Source organism: Necator americanus, chromosome III, assembly GCF_031761385.1.
Source record: "Necator americanus strain Aroian chromosome III, whole genome shotgun sequence".
In the NCBI taxonomy this organism is placed as follows: domain Eukaryota; kingdom Metazoa; phylum Nematoda; class Chromadorea; order Rhabditida; family Ancylostomatidae; genus Necator; species Necator americanus.
This window is the reverse complement of record NC_087373.1, coordinates 15,448,291-15,467,448: the sequence shown is the minus strand read 5'-3', so window position 1 is coordinate 15,467,448 and position 19,158 is coordinate 15,448,291. Positions and strand designations below refer to the sequence as shown.

General features: G+C 42.2%; 2 protein-coding genes across 2 annotated transcripts; one reads left to right on the top strand and one right to left on the bottom strand.

Moving 5' to 3' along the window:
- Nucleotides 1-493: 493 nt before the first annotated feature.
- Nucleotides 494-871, bottom strand: RB195_009682 (uncharacterized protein; the record flags this gene model as incomplete). Its single annotated transcript, XM_064190337.1, has 2 exons — nucleotides 494-748; nucleotides 797-871. 2 exons carry the CDS (start codon nucleotides 869-871, stop codon nucleotides 494-496), a joined length of 330 nt encoding a protein of 109 aa, XP_064047920.1.
- Nucleotides 872-3,793: 2,922 nt separating this feature from the next.
- Nucleotides 3,794-18,780, top strand: RB195_009681 (uncharacterized protein; the record flags this gene model as incomplete). The annotated part of the gene is made up of 18 exons (XM_064190336.1): nucleotides 3,794-3,824; nucleotides 4,865-4,903; nucleotides 4,996-5,082; nucleotides 5,633-5,752; nucleotides 5,901-5,933; nucleotides 7,517-7,624; nucleotides 10,876-10,998; nucleotides 11,068-11,325; nucleotides 11,424-11,536; nucleotides 11,621-11,758; nucleotides 13,733-13,822; nucleotides 13,899-13,956; nucleotides 14,011-14,106; nucleotides 14,163-14,257; nucleotides 16,095-16,188; nucleotides 16,795-16,897; nucleotides 17,021-17,050; nucleotides 18,744-18,780. 18 exons carry the CDS (start codon nucleotides 3,794-3,796, stop codon nucleotides 18,778-18,780), a joined length of 1,653 nt encoding a protein of 550 aa, XP_064047919.1.
- Nucleotides 18,781-19,158: the final 378 nt, after the last annotated feature.

Genomic DNA, 19,158 nt, shown 5'->3' with positions numbered 1-19,158 from the left:
CTGCCTTTAAATCCTTTCAACTGAATGCAACACACCATGGTGCCGAAAATGCTCCAATTGGTCCGCTTGGCGCAACATTCCAATAATAACATGGTACACCACGGATACAAGTTGCCTAACAGCCGTCTAAGCTGTTTTTTATTCATGCAGCCAAGTTCCTCCATCTCCGTCGATAGTTCCACCCAAGTCTCCACCGTGATAGGAGAATCGCAGTTAAGTAAACTCATGGCATACTTCGTTGGCGATGAGGATCGGACCTCAGGCACTTCGTCAATGTGTTGAATGCCGAGATGGGTTTGCTAAAAATCTCTATCACAGCTGCCATAGTATATCGACACACAGCCCAAACAAAGAAGCTCCTCTAAGAGCTCAATATGTTGTTCGTATGTTGTATCGATATGTTGTTCGTCTTCCCTGATTTTCATTGAGAGTCTCGCGGAGACCCATATCTACCTAAATTTTCGGGGCGGAGCCGCAGTCCAAAGGCTGCAGCTTAGTACGATACAGGAACCACGGCGATTTGCAATTTTGCGCTGCTTAAGCTGAATATTACTACATCGTCGGCATACTCGAGGTCGACCCAGTGACGTGAAGAAGGAGCTAAAATGACATCGGCAGGGCACTGTCTAACTGTTCTCCGCATTATGTCATCGACGGCAAGGTTGAACGGAAATGGTTCTTCCGCGTCCCATTGTCTCACTCCAGTTTCCACTTCGAACGATGCAGTGAATCCGGCGAATTTTCGAGGCTAAGAGTTGTTCTTCTACTCGTGTTGTTAATTGAGGGCATGGATTACCTGGATTAGATAGTGAGGAAGCGTACTGAGAAGACGTTTTCGATGAGACGGTGGGTTTGCAGGGTCTGAATACATCGAGCCAAAGTCATCCACTCTTTTTTTTATTCATAATCCAATACTGATCGACATCCGCTGACGGAACTTCTTTCTGCAATTACCAGTCCTCACACCTGAAATCCTTTTTTTATGGATGGATGTCGGATGTCTGACTAAGAGATGTTCCATGTCAAAATGCAGTCGAACTGAAGCTTAAGAGTTGGCTTAAGAGGGAGAGCTTAAGAGTAAGTTTTACGTTGTCCTTTGCCAAATAAGCTGATCTCTTCTGGACGGGATGGATGAAAACGTGGATGCAATAATGAGAATCGTCTGCTCGCCAAAGTCTGTCAGACGACTTTCGTTGTCCGATGTTTGCTTCGATGGGTACAACCATTTCCCAAGCACATCGGATTGTTTTTGAAGTCCTATCTTTGCATTTGGATCAATCCCGACAATTTCCGCCCGCTGGCGAGGTATCTCGTTTAACAACGCATTGAGTTCATTATAAAACGCGTCCTTGTTATAGTTCTCAGCGGTTTCCGTAGGTGCGCGAGCACTCCACTAAAAACTAATCCTGCGAAAGTACCGGCTGGAATATGAGTTCAAAACACATGATGACAGAAAATCCAGTGGTATCTGCACTTGGTTTTCTTAATTACGAGAAAATGTTCGCGAAGTAGACCAAGCGAGAACTAAACTATGCAGTCTGTTAACAAGGCTACATCCAAACATCCAGACGTGGTTATCTTCTCTTTTCATGATTTTTCTGCTTCTGCTTTCTCTGCATAATACAAAATGCATTCAGCCAATCAAATCGTAATTTTCGAAAGAACATGTTCAATTGTGTGCTTCGGTATGTAGAGCACTTAGAAACAGAATTAATTAAAAGCATTTTGAACACAATTTTGAACCGAGCGGAATGTTGTTGGATGGTGGTGTCCCATGCTTTTTTACGTCTTATTATTATAGAAAGAAGTGAGCACTTTGGAAATTAAACAGATGCACATGGAATACTGGAAGTTCTTTCTAGAAGACAGAATGAATTGTACCCTACAAAAATTTCTACTTATTCTTATAGTCTGCTGGAGCATTGATCAGAAGTCACTAACTAAATTTCAAAAAATTAAAACTGTAACCAACCAGTAAACAACACTCCATAAGCGCCTTCATTTCTAGTTTGGAAATGTTTAATCATCCTGATCAATACATTCCATCCCTAGCCGCAATTGCTGTCGTGAAAAAATTCCAGCAAGTGCGTGTGATATTCGTTTGATTAGGTGAGGGGTTCGGTTACATTGGATAGGTCTACCTCTCCTCGTTTCGTTTTTTTTTGTAAACCAACTATCCTTTAAAGTCAATTAAAATTTAATTTTAACTTTTTTATTTCGAAATTAAAATTTAATTCTGCAACTCAAAGTTGAAATTGTCTTTAAAAACTAGAAATTTGTCAACTGAATGCAACTTCACAATCAACAAATTAGAAATATTATGGTTTATGGTTCTTCCGAACCCACACGTTGAACATTTCAGCACCACAGTGGTGACATAATGCTCGTTTAAGAAAGAATCCAGTGGACTGGCAAGTTCCCAGAAAATGATTGTCAGATGAAATCGAGTCAATCATTTGGGCCTAAAACAACGAATAGCCATAGCAATTGACCAGTGAACCCTGATGATGCTGTTCGAGATACGTACTATAACAGTACATCTTCCAACGTGAGCAACGCGTACATAGTTGCCAGTTCTGTTTCCACACATCGATCACAGAAATTCTGCAGTCGCTTCAAATTCTGCTGATATTTTAGAAAATAACACAGCTACTTATCTCATATGTTTTATAATTAAACGAATTTAGGTATAGTCGGTAATTAATTCATTTGAACACTCATATGCTAACACGCGATCATTATACAGTGATTCTCCCTGTTTTCCTCCGTCCTTATCCCCCTCGAGATCGCTTGTGACCGCTTTGAACTTCTTCTGGATAACTGCCACCAGCAGAAAGGGGAGAGTTCTATTTGAGATTTGTTATTGTACGTGTGAACAACGTGATCTTAGTAGTAGCTAAAATCTTATTTAGTTAAGATCTTAATTAAAGTAACTCAGCAGATCTTACAAAATACAACACTGATGTACAGAACCAACTTTTTTTTTTAAAGAATTTTGTAAGAGCTGTCTCGGCTTGCATCTGTATACATGGTTACATGACATGACTAAATGCAGTTATTTACTGCGCTTACTCCTTGTATGGGATACCTCTGAGGTTAACGTTAACTTTTTTCTAAGGACAAATAAATGAGAGCAGTTTGACCTTCATTTTGTGGTAGTCCTCAGATTGTTTTCTATGATGGGTTTCTTGATTACCTAAAAGCATTAGATGCTATCCTACAGCAAACCTCATTCACCGAGCTTTCGACTTTTCGACTTCCTCAATGTATGTAGTTGCACAAATTTACTACTTTTAAATCATGTTAGGGGAGCAGCACGAAATTTCTTGTGTTTATTGCTTCCATACGATCCTCCTTGCTGTTGCCCTTTCACACCACTCTCTTTCCCGTGATTCGCGCGTCGATTTGTTTAGCTGCGATACATTTAATTTTTTTTTGGGAGGGATGAGGGTGGGAGAAGGATAAGAGCACTTTTCCGTCGACATTAACCGATTTCCCTTGCTACGTAGTAAAAGCGGTATGTTGCATGCTATTTTTGGCGCGACCTTTCTAGTTCCAGTCGTAGATGTACATCACGATGCTATAGCGACGTCAACGAGGCATCAGCCTCGTGCCTCGTTGCTCTCCCGTTCCGCTGTGCACTCTCGTCACAGACCACAGTGGGAGGCGTTGACAACAGAGATGACAATACGAACTCACGTAGCCGTTATATTCAGATATCGGATCGTTTTTAGAGCTTGTCGATACCTGAATACGTCGCAGTCAACACCTCGCTAACGTAACCATCATCGGCATGTTTCACGTCTTCGTTTTTATTACAACAGGTATGACATTTATGGCATAATCAGAGCTCAACTTAGATCTTCATTATTTTCTCCTTCATTTCTCCTAAAGTTCTATTTTTCCTAAAACTCCCCTTTTGTTGTATTGTAAGTGTCGAGATACAAGTTGAATGCTGAAATGAGAACAACTAAGGAAAAGTCTCATCCTTCTAAAACTAATAAAGAGCATTTGCTGTAAAATTTCTAGAAAAAACATAGAGCTAAAGTATTTTCTCAGTATTAACTTTGTATCTGCCATTGAAAACATCATTACCGTATTTTACTTTCCAAAATAGACTACTTGTAAATCACTCCTGGTGTATGTTTATCAATATCCCAAAAAAATCTCAGACTCATTTTTTCTGCGTTGGAAACACACCTGTTTGGAATGTTTGTATGTTGTTATTTTTGCACCCAGGTTGCAACGCAATTTTTTAAAAGAAGTTTGAAACGCCTACGGTAAAAAGGTAGAAGAAAGGCTATGTTTTCGGAGAGTCTTTCTAAAAGAAAAATTTTTGGAGTAAAAATGGGGAGATACAGGTTTAGTAACTGGAGTAAAAATGTGATAAATTGTTACAATTGTGATTAGCGTTGCGAGTTTTAATTGCCTTGGGAAAGTTATATCAATTCTTTTATTTTTAAACATTCTAAAGAGTTGAGCTCCACTTTTCTTTCTTTTTTCTTGCAAAAATTGGTATTGTTATAATGTCCTCTTTTTTTCTCCATAGAATGTCACGGTGGGTCTTACACTAGGGAAAAACGAAACTCGCAACGCTATTCACAATTGTAACAATTTACCACACATTTATTCCAGTTACTGACCTGAATCCCTCCATTTTTAAACCAAAAATTTACTTTTAGAATGACCTTTCAAAGAAAGTCTTCTTTCTACCTTTTTACCTAATCTCGTTACCTTCTCAGGAAGTATGTGATTGTTGCCCTCTAGTGACAATCAACAAAAGTATTTGTCATTTGTCTGAGAAATTTTATTTACTGCTTTCAGGATAAATTTCATTGTTTCACATAATAATTGCTGTTTTCAGTCACGATAACATCAGACTATCTGGTCATGTCGCAGCCAGGTATTTTCTTATCTTTCACATTTTTCGCAGAAAATACGCAACAGTGGTGAAATGCTCTCCATATGACGCTACAAAAATTCTCTATTTTTCAGAAGGGAGTAATGAAACTACCGCTGCACCTGGAAACCCGTCAACAACTGCATTCGTCGTGACCACGAAGACTACTACTGCTGGGCAAGGTGAACAGAATGTGGCCTCTCATCATTGAATTTGCCATACGTAGAACTGGCAGTTATGGCCTATCCTACGTTGCGTAAAATCAACGATGAAAACAGTCTCAAAAAAGAGAAAATTCTAGATTCAAGTACCTAAAAATAATCTAGAAGAAATGTGATCTATTTAAAGGCAACATATCCCAAAACTGACGACGTTGGAATTTCTCCACGACAAGATAGGACTAGGGATGTAGATCAGAAGTACGAGTGTAACACTGCTCAACTCCCACTATCCCAATTGTATTGACAAGGCGTGGGAAACCGCTTTGGCGATCGAATTTTCCTACGACTTCCCTAGTAACGCGCCACTTGTGTACGCTGCTGAGAGCATCGTGGGAAAATCCGATCGCCAAGGCAGTTTTCAGGACAATTAAGGGGAAATGACAATTTATACACGTGATTTACATCCCTAACACTGTCTTTTCGCAAGGAGACCTCAAAATCGTCAATTTCGCTCTGTGCTGTTAATTTAAAGGTTAACGAAGGAGTAAGGTTAATACAACACAAATGACAGGTGGTGATGGAACGACAACCACAACAGCTACCACCACATCTGCGCCAGCTATCACTAAAACTTCCCCTGGTCCAAATTCGATAACTTCTACAACGACTACTGAGACGCTCACCACAAAACGTAAGTGTACTGCTATTATTAAGATCAAATAGTTCTTTCGGACACAGACCCATCAGTTTCTAAGCACTCATTGCCAATGCTATCTTTTTTGTTGAGTTTTGCTGTATCATGAACAAGTTTTTTTTTTCTCGCAACGTTTCGGCTCCAGATACAACGACTCCACCTAACGAGAATAGCACTGGTGAGCTTTGCTGTCACAATTCTTTATATATGTATATATATATATATATATATATATATATATATATATACATACTTTATATGCAAAATCTGGAAAGCTAAAATGTTGGAATATGACATTTCTGAGATATCACTCCTCAAAATATGCTAAAGCGGATAGGAAATTTCTTGTAAAACAGATCTGCTTTACAGAAAAGAGCTGTTGAAAAGTAATAAGTTTTTGGAATTGGATCTTAAGATATACGTTTGCCTGCGATCGCTTTATTTCCGTGACAATCTGTTGTCAGAAGACTGCATGGATGTGGTTACGTTGGTTTCCAATCCGATCCTCTCCAGATATAGTCGGCTAAAATAACCTGAAGTCTGGTGAATGGCGTAAGCGACTGTCTTCGATGCAGCGCCTGAGGAAGTGGCTGTGATCGAGGTTGAGACATTGTTAATTACATTCGGACTGCAGATGGTCCCACCTCGACCGTAACCGCTGGCTCCACCCTGTGCAGTCGCTTACGCAACACCAGCAGGCTCCGGGTCGTTTTAACCCGTCTGAAACACCATTTCAATGCAAATATCCTTGTTCGGATATGGAGTATCCCATTTAGATGAGATAATACTAACACAAATAGTAATAATTGTTTCTATTCAATCCATCCCGCAATAACCTCTCACTTTAACCAAGCCAGAGAGATCAGTACAAAAATAAATAAAATGATGCTTATGCTCCTGGGATCGGAAAAGAGGCTCTCACTGTTCAGGACCCGCAGCGGTCCTGGACAGGAGCGGCGGCACAGATCGCTTTCGCGAAACACGATTCCGAGAACCTCTTGCACAACCCCCAATGCTCAGCCCCTGTGGCGAGGTTCGAGTATCTCTGCGACCCTCTTTCGACGCTACCTTATGCTGCAGCAGAACGATGCTCGACTTAGTGTTCTCACTAATCCGATTGCGGGCGAAACGTTTTTCACAATAATGAGCAGAGAAACGAAGTACCTCATCTTCAAAAAAAAATGCTTGGACGAGTGTTCTGCATCGGCAAGTGGTCCCATGTTCATAGTTCGAATCAGTCCATCACTGAAGCGACCCATTTACTTACTGGATTAGTCGACACGAAAGCACAATTATTCCATACATTTTGTGTGAGGATTCAGAAAGGTGTGTGGTAAAAAGGTGTGCATATGTGTCAAAAACAGAAATTTCGAACAATGAAAATTTTCGAGTTTGTGTAACACAAAAGTTCCTGACGAGGATGCAAAGAGGTCATCTCAAAAGAAATAAAAGCAATTTCTCAGGACAAAAAGCTAGTGGGTGCAGGTAGTCATATCAGACCTACCTTTACGGTGCAGACAAAAACTGAGGGATCAGCTATGAAGTTGGCAAGAAATAGCGAGCCAAAACTACGATTGCTTAACCATTTAGAACGTATAACTGTCTGCTAAGTACTGAGTTCGATTACCGTAGTAGTTCAACAATCTATATAATAAATTTGACTGACTGATATTTTTAATTTGATTAAATTGACTAGAAATGAAATTAAGTAATAATAATGATCCGGAGAAAAGGCAAGATAAGCTTCTGTTTTCTTTACAGGTACAACTACGTCACCGAATGCAACTATTACAGCCGTAGGACCGAGGAAATGTGGAAACGCTAGAGATACTGACATCTGTTATTACGAGAATAGCAGAGAACAATGCGGTACGATGTCGCCCCAGAATTTTTCCCTTCCTTAGAAGAAAATAGCTCACCTCAGAGATGAGCGAGATCAAAGGCATTACTCCACGAATCTGACGTAGTATGGACTTCGTATGGATTTCCGATGGCCAAGGACTATACAGGTGCGCAGGCAAAAGCGGGTGGGATCTCGCTCATCTCTCCCTCCATTACTTTAAACAGGCTCCGGAATGCGACTGCTTACGACGTCGTCTATTGCAACGCGCCACCCTTGCGCCCCGCCTCGCTCCGCCTGCGATTCGCGGAGTGAAATGAATTGCCCATCGGGGCGTCAGGTTGGATTTTCGACGAATCGCAGGCAAGAGGGGGGGGGGGGATGGGAGGCACGTTGCAATAGAGGACGTCGTAATTAACCGTATACCGAAGCCGTCTGTTTCCAGTGATGCATGAGCGACATCCCATCCGTTTTTGCAATCTACGCCCCCGTATGGTCTTTGGCCCTCGGGAATCCGCACCACGTCAGATTCGTGGGGTGATGCCTTTAAGGAGGTATTCTCAAACATTCAGAGGAAATAAGGACGACAAGAAATGTTCGGGAAGTTTTGTTAGTTTTGCGGTGTCTAGAAAACTTTCAGCGATTTTGTAGCACTAAATGTTTGGATGTGATACATTCAGCCAGCTCCGAGTCTCGTTAGAAGTAGTGCATTCACGGAACTGACGGTGTTGGGGTCTCTGTGGTAGAGTTCGGGATGTAGATTACGAAATAAGTTGTGGCCCACTCAATTCTTCCTAATCGTCCTAAAAAACCGGGAAACGCTTGTTTCTACACGAGGTAAGTTAGAACGTGCCATCTTTGTATACGTGCCGGTTCGTAGCAGCTTACTGGTTTGACTTGAATATGCTATTGAAAAGATTCCATTGGTCCCCTACCGCTCGCTAGTGGACGCACAAGGGTGGAGCGTTTCCATCCACTTCCTACGGGCAAACGCCGTTTCTCACGCTATTTTAGCGAGGACATGCTCGTACTCCTAATTTAAACGACTACATTTGCCCATAAAGACCCCAGCATGGTCAGTTTCGTAAGTTTCGTGTCGCGATGCACCTTCGATTGGCACAGGACAGAGAGGTGTGAGCGACAAAGACAGGAAGAGTATGTATATTAGGTCTAACGGAAAGGTCTGTCGGTTTTTGGAATGAAACAAAATGCAAATTTTTTCTTACTGTCGATAAACTTTGTTGAATAATATGATTGTCATTACTATTAATGACTTGTCGCCAGCGTGAGGGTAATTTGCATACCCCATTTTTGAAAGATGTTTCATCTTTTGATGCGGAAGATTGAACAAGTGCTAGTTTGGCATCTTCTTCATTTTTTATTTTTTGCCATTCAAAAAATTTTGTAGGGACAGAAACAAGTGGTAGTCGGAGGGTGCTAACTCCGGCGAATATTGTGACATACGACACAATATTGCGACAGAATCGTCCAGCTTCGTTCTGCAATTTTTTGAAGCGTCCCCAAAACAGCATGTGGACTTTCGTCATAATGATGCAGTATGATGTCCTTTCTATTGAACACGGCCGGACTTTTTTCTTGGATTGCTGTCTTTAAAGTACCCAGCTGCTGACAATACTTTTCCGAATTGAGCTTTTCGTTCTGCTTTAAAAGCTTATAGTTTAGCGGTCCTTGAATGTCCCACCATCACTCTCTTATTCAGAGTCAAAATTGGTTTAGAGGTGTAAGGGCTGTCAGAAAGATATCCTATCAGAAATTTTTACTTCACCAAGCACTTTCAGTAAATTCTACACTGCTTCTGTGGCATTTCTTCCTAGTTGAAATTCGCATACAATGCAGTGGCGCAAATGAACTTTATCAGTTGCCATGAATACACCATTACTTCACAATTAAGACTAACTGAATCAACTGTGTTTCATTTCATCTGCTACGTCGGTATGTGGGAGTGTAGCGTTCAGAGGTTCCGCTCCCTACACGATCGATCAGAGGTTCGAATCCGCCCTAGTGCTCACCAAGCCTTTCATCTCTCCGGGGTCGATAAATTGGTACCAGACATGTCTGGGGGATAAAAACACTGACTTGACACATCGGCTAGCCACCGCAAGTCATTGTATAGGCCAGTTACACGTTCGTAAACCTCGAACGATTCTGAATTGAAGTGAACGTGGGAGCGCGTCCCAAGCGGATTGATTAACGCCAGAAACTTTATCCTAACTTTATCCTTTACGTCGGTACGTATGCGTTAAGGGAAGAGGAAAGACAGCCGACCATGCGCCAAATAAACAAACGCTTCCGCGTCGAACCTTGTTATAACAGAAGCGCACAGAAATTTCCGGTAGACCTAATAGTAGAGTCAAAATGACATGAAGCTCGCGACTGAAAAATGACTGCGTAAGCGGCTGCGCGGTTAGGATCGAGTGGGGACCGCTGGTACCACCGTTCATCGCTGCAGTTCTCGATGGTCCCGCCTCAACCCCTTACCGCTGCCTCCATCACGCCGCTTCGAGGGCAGCGCTCACGCACTGCACGCAGACGCGTCGCGGCCACCAAATTGAAAGCCGTCGACTGTGCTTGAGCTAGTCACACATCTCACGTACCAAATCTAATCATTTTATTTTTATGCATTCAGAGTGGTCGTGGCCCTGGCACGATTCTCACCCAAATTTTCCACCCCTTCCCAAGTTTATTTGAGCAAATTATTGAGCTTCCTATTGCTAGGTGTTATGAATACGTCCGAATTTTTGAAGAGTTACAGTAAAAGGATAAAAAGGATAAAGTCACTGGCGTATCAATCCACTCGGGGGATGCGCCAATGCGTTTTTACTGGAATTCGTAATGTTTGTGCTTTTATCCTCCAGGACAAGTCTGGTACTAATTTATCGACCCCGGAGGGATGAAAGGCTTTGTTTGCACTAGGGCGGTTTCGAACCCTTGGCCGTGTGGCTACAACGGACCTCTAACCGACTGCGCCACACCCAAAGAGTTACAGTGCCGTTCGGTTAAACCACAGTACATGCTGCCACCCATTTAATGCGCTGGACTGCGACGTTGACGCAACATGTGCCTTTTCTTTCCCGGAGACACACTCTTTTTTCCCTCTGTCCTGTTCCAGGAAGTGCCTAATTGCGATTAAATATAATACATTCGGCGTACACTAAACATGGGTGGAGGGGAATTTCGAGCAAAATTCCTTTCTTCGAAAAGTCCCCTTGGAGGAAACGGAACTCGACACAATTTCTACTATATTTTTCTTTTCATTCAGACATTTGTGAAGGGGTTCTGTGCCCTACAGGGAAGAGGTGTATGAAGAGGGATCAGATGTGTATAGCAGACTGCGTTTGCGAGAAATTCACGGACATCGAAGACGAAGATGGTATTTGCAGAAGTGAGTCGGTTGCTGAATTGTTGGATTCACCCTCCAGAAATCATCTCCTGAGCCGGAACCAAATTTCAGGTCCATGCTATAAGAATCAATGCATGAACGGCGGAACCTGCATAGTTGATGCTGGCAGACCGAAAAAATTCCGTTGCAGTTGTCTCGAAGAATTCGAAGGAGATCTTTGTGAAGACTTCCACAACTACTGTCTTGATCCCAAACCATCGTTCTGTCCGGCGGGACAGTATACATGTGAGATGCTTGGATTTCGGAACTACACTTGTGAATGTGCTGAGGGTTTCGTGTACAACGTCTCCGGAAAGGAATGTGTGAAAGGTGAGAGGACAGATCTTCTGTTCCAACTCAAGCAAAAGATTCTTTGAAATTTCTGTGCTTACAAAACACTAAAGGGCGTGAATTGTACTGTAATTCAGTTGGGGAACATGTAAATATCACACTGATCTTCAAAGAAACATACTATTCTGAACTCTACAACAACGTAACTCATCCTGAGGCAATCGAGGCAAGGAAAACAATATTGGGAGCGGTTAGTCAGTACTGAAATAATTTGCTCTGCAAGACGCATGACAACTCAAATCATTCGAAAAATAAATAAAAGCATATGTTTCAGTTTACGAAGGTCTATGGAGATCGCCTGATTAGACTGATTTTCGGAAATTTTACACAAGGATCTCTGGTAGCACACTTAAAACTGATGCTCAAACTAGACGATAGTGGAGCTTTCAGAAGTAACGAACGCATTTTTAAGGTATCAGAAAGAGCTTATAGTATGTTTATTCTGAAAATTATAGGAAATGAACACGTAAAAAACAACACCAGAATTAATCGAAGGAACTGGTTGAGGTTAATGCGAGAGTCTAGAAAAAACTGTTTATTTTCCCATCTTAATCACCTTATGCACAGTTCTAGAACATGAACTACGAGTCGGACAAAAAAAAACTCAAGTTACTGTAGGTGAATCTACGCACTCCTATCATTCGCCCTACTCAGACTGCAGAGATGAGAAAGGGTCGTTCGCTAGAGGTGTTATGAGAAATGTTCCTCGAGTGATTAATCCCTCTAAGGGAAACGTAGGCTGGCAAGCACGGTCATAAAGCTCCATCCAATGTTTTCCACTGTTTCCTTTGGGGGCGCTTGAAGGGAAATCTTTCCAAAAATTGTACTGAATCCCTTGAGAATCTGAAGGACGGGATACGGTAGGAAATCGACGCCTTATCACTTATTTGAGCTTACTCGGAAAGTACTGAAACATTTCCGTCAATACATCTTCAGCAACGTATTGATGACGACGGCCCTCATCTATAAGATACAGTTTTTAAGACATAATAGATAAAATGGCATTTCTATGTGATGTATTCTTTGGAAGTATATTCAATTTTCCTATGTAGATTCTTTTCACTTTTTATAGCGCTTTAAAGAGTGGAAGATCATTTAAAAAAGTGAGCTCAAAAGTAACCCATCTTGTATCAAAGGAATGTAGAAATGGATCCAACTTTACAAAATATTATAAGAGTACTTTTTTAAGTTGGAATTTCGAAATTTCAAATAAGAACACTGCAAGATATATCGGAGCAAATACTGAAGGAAAAAGTGAAACGTAACAAAAACAATTTTGATTCCATAGAAGAATTTCCGCAATATAGTCACACTTATAGTCGGGTCAAAAGGAAGTGAAGTTTTGTGCAGTTGCAGCGAGAGCTTTCGAAATTTCGCGATGTAGCTGATGAGATCGGGGGGAAGCTACACTCATCGCTGGAGCTCGAGTGAAGGTAGCGACAATCCGCCGGCGATCCCAACCGGTACCTCAACAGTGCCGCTTTGAAAGCAGTCGCCTACGCAATCGCACCGGTCCTAGCGCTGCTCTGGGCCGAGTATACAACTTTGGTTCATCGCTTAAAGCGAGCGAAGCTAGTACCACAAAACGTCTGAAAGTCCGCCCTTAAAGGCATCACCCCACGAACCTGAGATGGTAGGGATTTCAGGTGGAGTATTCGTATACGGGATAGTAGATTATGGAGAGGGGTGTGATTCCGTCCATTTCTTCCTAAAAACGGCCCGGAAGATGCAGCGCCACATCGGGGTGGCGCGCTCCAATCGAACTCCTTGTAGAAAATACTGCACCGGAACGCTCGAAGCCGTATCTTCCGAGCCATTTTCTATGGCAATTAGGAAGAAATGGACGGAATCACTCTCCTTGCCATAGTCTCCCACCCCGTATACGAATACTCCACCTGAAATCCGCACCACCTGAGATTCGTGGGGTGACGCCTTTAATCAAGCTTTCATAATGGTAAAGTGCGAAATACTTACTGTTGATCAATCGTTTTGGGACACGCTGTCAGGTTCAACATCGATTCAAGACTGCAGAGATTCATGGTTACGCATGAAATCCATCAAGTTATGCTCCTTTCACTTCCAAAACCTCTGTAACTAAATTGTAGACCCCAGAGAGATGAGAACAAAGGATGGTCCTGAACAGTTTCGAAACATCGACCATGAACACACCCGCAATGGTGGCCTCTTACCAATTACTCTCGGCCATTCATTTTGTATATATTGTCAATTATTATGTTTCAAAAAAGAGACTCTCTAAAATACTGCATACACTCGTGCTTAAAATGAAAGCGGAACGTAAATTTTTATTACCTTGTCACCACAACACTGTATAATAATTCATTTTTCAGCAAGCTGAAGGTTACCTAACTACTGTGACATATTTTAGCAGTTTCTCCTGGACTGCGACACTTCAAATACGCCATGCTTTGGCACTCTCGGAAAGGCGTACCTTCCCTATGATGGATGGGCTGCCAAGGTTGATCCTATCAGTCTAAATTGGCTACCTATCCCTATATTCCCTGACGCCCTTCTAAAAATGTTTTCTTTTTCAGGATGAACGCTGTGGCAACATTGTATGTCCTCAGTACACAACTTGTGAGCCTATTGATGGTACGGTAGCAATCGTTGAATGACGATGTATAATCCATAATGCGTTTTCTTCAGGACAACCGGGCAAAACGCAGTGTGTGTGCATGAGTGGATTTGAGGCCATAGGTTCTACGATAGACGATCAAGGACGCCTAATACAACTGTGCCAAGGTAGAGTGTACGGGCTCTCCACAATGGGAATCCAACATGTTCTCGTTGATTTTCAGATATTGATGAATGTGAACTCAATCCTTGTCCGACGATTGAGGAATGTAAAAATATACCCGGTAACTACACATGCACTCGGGATCCTACTATTGCGGTGAGGCAGAAGCGATTACAAACTCCCTTAGATACTCAATTCCACCGGGTTTGCTCGTTAGGGTCCACTGTTAGTAGGTCATGCCATTGCAAACCATTCATGGATAATTTTCGCTCTTAGCTTAGAACAGACGTTGAAACTTCAGACGAAAAATTTTGCACAGCCTCTTTTTCTGGTTAAGGGCAGCGAATGGCGAAGTGACGAAGTCCTGAAACCTGTGGAAAAATATAAAGTTCGGGATGTAGACTACGGTTATGAGCGTGGATCCGCTCAACTCCCCTATTCCTCCCGAAAAACGGCGTTTGTTCTTACGAGGTGTGTGGAATCCTCCCCCGCCCAACCCCCTTCTGCACGCGCCGCTTTCAGCGGACGAGTGGTCGATGATCAATGAGGTCTTCTCACCAGCCTATTCAAGCAAAATCAATGATTAGGTTGCTGAGGGTATCGGTGCGTGTACAAAAGGGCACACTCTACTGTACCTCATAGGAACAGACGGCGTTTTTGGGCAGATTAGATGGAGTTGAGTGGGACCGTGCTCACATTCGCCACATCTACACCTTGAACTCTATATTTTCCCTGAGGTTCTCCAACTAAGCCAGTTGTGTGATACCCTGCCTTTGCCTCCACCTACAGTCGCTGCCTTTACGCACAGTGTCTTCCATCTGTCACAACACAATCCAAGTCTCACCGCCATCTTCCAGCCCAACACATACGGTATAATCCGCACATCTTCTCCAAATTTTTAAAGGTATCACCCCACGAATCTGAGGTGGTACCGATTTCAGGTGGAGTATTCGGGATCGTAGATTATTGAGAGAAGGATGACTCCGTCAATTTCTTCCTAATTGTCGTAGAAAACGGCCCGGAAGATACGGATTCGAGCGTTCCGGCGCACTATTTTCTACAAGGAGTTCGATTGGAGCGCGCCAGCCTTGTGCGCGCGCCGCATCTTCTGGGCCGTTCTTTACGGCAATTAGGAAGAAATGGACGGAATCACCTCCCTGTCCATAATCTACTATCCCGTATACGAATACTCCACCTGAAATCCGTACCACCACAGAATCGTGGGGTGATGGATTTAAAGTGGCTGGATTCAAAGCGATCTGAACTGTATGGCAATTGCGTAAGCTGTTGCGCTCAGAATGCTGTGATGGGAATCTAGCTCAGCTCTCCAATTTGATTGGAGCTAATGCGGGTCTCATCGCGAGCGCAACCACATACACAATTACGCCACAGCTTTGACCCGACTGCACACCGTAACTGTGAACTATGCTGAGAAATCTCAAAATGATAGTATTAATGGTGTAGCACTGTCACATTTAAGACAGTGCTTAAAGGCAGAGTATCACCGAACTAACGTTGTTGGTTGTTCTTGTGGGTAAATATTGTCTATTGTTTTCTCACCAGTCTATTCTTTGGTTTTACTTTTACTTGAACAGGCTGGTGAGAAGACCTTGATATTCGACCGCTCGCTCGTGGATGCGGCGTGAGCACAAGTGTGGCGCGTTTTCTCGTACCTCGTGGGAACAAACGCCACTTCCCACGCTTTTTTTCAGAATGATTAGGAGAAATTGAGCGTGGCCACTAGCACTCGTAGTCTTCGTTACGAACTTTATTTTTCCCCAGAGTCCTCAACATCGTCTGTTTCAGCCAGTTTCTGATATGCAGTCTTTGAGTGTTGTTTACTTATACGTTAGCATGTTGAGTGGGAAATGTTTCGTCAAAACTATTTTTGAACTTTCAACTTTTTTTTCTATTTACTTTTAAGAACTATTTTTAACGAATCAAGGTGACCACGTAAATAAAACATCTACAGCTGTAAAATATTTTCTTTCAGACATGTCCTAGCGGCTCCAAAATTGTCGTGACAGGACCCTTCTCATACAGATGTGAATGTAGCTGGATATATGCTGGTTCTGATTGCCGGTTTCGTAAGTTTTTGCCGTAGTGGTTAACATTGACTGTGCAGCTATCGCTGGCATCTTTGTTCGCATCCGTGCACCGTACAAAAAGAAATGTTACTGTATGAATACTTACTGTTTGTAACATAACATGAGGCGCGGTGCAGTTATTTGAGCGGCTGCGCTCGAAGCATCGCGGTAGAGAGAGAGAGCGGTTGGGATCGAGATGGGACAATTGTGAACTGCAGCAAAGAACGACGGCAGTAGAAGTCCTCACTTGATCCTAACCGCTACGCTCCACCGCACCGTTTCAAGCGCTACTGCTTATGCAACTGCACCGTGCCTTGACACTACTATATATATACACTACGTTGGCATTCGAAACCTTTGGCCGCAGCCAATTCCATGATAAAATTGCGTCAAAATCATTTTATTCTATAGAGCGAAGATACGACATTTTCCGTGATTGTATTTCTAGTTTCTAGTCTAACCACTCGATAGTCTTGCATATATTTTAAGTTATTCTCTGAACACTGCCTCTACTTTCTTCTGAATCTTCTTAGGTCCACAATCCTTACGGGGATGCTAGTCAATCTCCGGCAATGTTCTAAAAAAAGAACCTACATTGATTTTCAGCACTCACGCTGATTCTTCTTATTCTTGCCTGTTTCTTCTTGTTAACAACAATCGTAGCTGCTACCTTCATGTACCTTCAAAAGAAGCGGAATCGATCGGGAACGTAGGTCAATTGAAGCACGCTTAGCAATTCAATAGTTCTCTAGAACATATCTGTTCATAGAGGCTACTGGCTATATTTTAGTGCTGCTTGATGAACTTTTCCATTGCAATCGTGATGTTACAGATATCAGCTTTATTCGGTGCCCGATGGAATGTAAGTTGAACGTTTTCAAGGTTATTTTGGGGTATTCTCATAGAGCTTATTCGTCTCGTTGTTCGTATTCAGTTCTTTGAAAGAAAGAAAAAAAACGCTTTAACTGCATGGCTCTTTTTAGTTTTTGCATGGACGTAGACTGACTGTAGCCGGAATATTGAGCGCTGAAATATGTTTCATTTCTCCTCGGGGACTCACCGTTTCATTGCACTAGCGACCTCATTCATCACTGCTGTTGTTTGCTTCAGGAGGTTAACTGGCTGTGGGCGCGGTATTCCTCTCTCATAATTTTGGAAACCAGATCATCGCGGCTTAACTAACTCGAAATAAACTCGCATTAATGTTGAGAGCCTTATGTAACTTTGCCCACTAAACAGATGCAATAGGCTGAAGGACATAGATGGCATTGTAACGCATTACGCTTGGAAATAAAAAGTTGTGAAAGAAGTTTAGAATAATGATCAAACAAGAAGCAAGCCGACTACTCATGTCGCACTTGGTAGTGTGAACTCGTCCATCGGAAAAGAACGTCTTTATTACTCAGGTTCTTATTTTTAGTGATTCATTTACCACTATCTTCCAAAGGAAAAAAAAAACGAAGAAAGCGGAAGACAGTTAACCACAATGTCCGACAAGGACATATCTGCAATGGATTTAATAGTTTTCTCAGATTCCCTTCTTTCCAGACAAGAAAATGAAGCATGAATTGGCAGTCACAATCTATGTTAAATATGTTTCATTCACAAAGAGATAAATGGAGAGGTCAAAGCAACGTGAAGTTCGGTGCAATTGCGTAAGGAGCTGCGTTCGGAGCGGCACGCCGAACTAGCGGTTGAACTCGAGTGGGAAAGCTCACTAGCTCCACTCGTCCCTCTAGTCCGGTCCGATCTGCATTGAAACCGCTAGCTCCACTGCGAACGCAGCCGCTGATGCAAATGCAACGAAGTTCAGGTCGTCTTGACACTATTTCAGTATTCTTGGATTGTACTTATCACGGAGTAATTTCGGTATCGAGCCCCACTTCCTATCCATTTCGACTGGGATGCTAGTTTGTGCTGAATATAATACCAACTTAACTTGGTTAGAGGAGACGAGATCATGTGAAACTACCCAGCCGGAAGTAGCTCCCATCCAAGAAGCGTTGTCTCGCGGAAAATGCCTTTACACTAGACTTAGTTCTTTTGTGGGGTAGAAAATACTGATATCAGAACAGCGCCTCTTTTTGAAATACAAAGCTCCACAATAGCTAAGGTTAAGGCATATATGCACACACATTTCTTTGCTTTTCTATCAAAAAAGTGATAAGCACCGATAGATGTAACATGGTTCAACCGATAGCTAATCCGTTGTATTGGTCTTGAACAGCAACAGTAGATAAGTCGTCAACATAACTCACCCAAAAGTATTTTAGCGAATAGAGGTTACTCAGATTCGTAGAGTATCTACGTCATCGAAAGGTTATTGTTATAACCTTATAATGTGAGTAGCCAACATGCGTAACATCCGTGCGTTTCCAGAAATCATGCCATGAGTTTGAGCGCCCACATGTCTTACCTCTTAGGAATAGCGATATCATTTGAGATAACTAGTGCAGTGAAGATCTTATTAATAAAGCATGGATTTTTTTTTAACACTATAGCCTATTCTGCAATCCAGCAGTACTCTTCGACTTTATATTTGAACTTCATTTCAGGTCCAGTGTTAAAACGGTTGAATCTTCATGGACTTGACGCGATTCTTTCATAGCGACCTCTCAAACTGTACACTTTAGGAACCCTGTTTTGAAATCTAAATCCGTATACATTCTTAGAACCTCGTTCTGCCATTCTTTCATGCTATGTGCCTCATTCCTGCTCCTTGATTCATGTATGTATCCATGTAAGTACAACTGTTTTTCCATGTTATAAAACTGAGATAAATTAGGTATAAATTTCACCACCGAAACATCAAAAATAGACACATCACATAGTACCAGATCAAAACCCAGTAGGACATGAAATGACTGAACATACATAAGAAGAGTGGCTACCTCTACAATTTTTTTTCACAAAAAAAAATCTAAAAAAAAAGACACCGCAGCGGAATCACAGGTTATATAGCAAGTATGC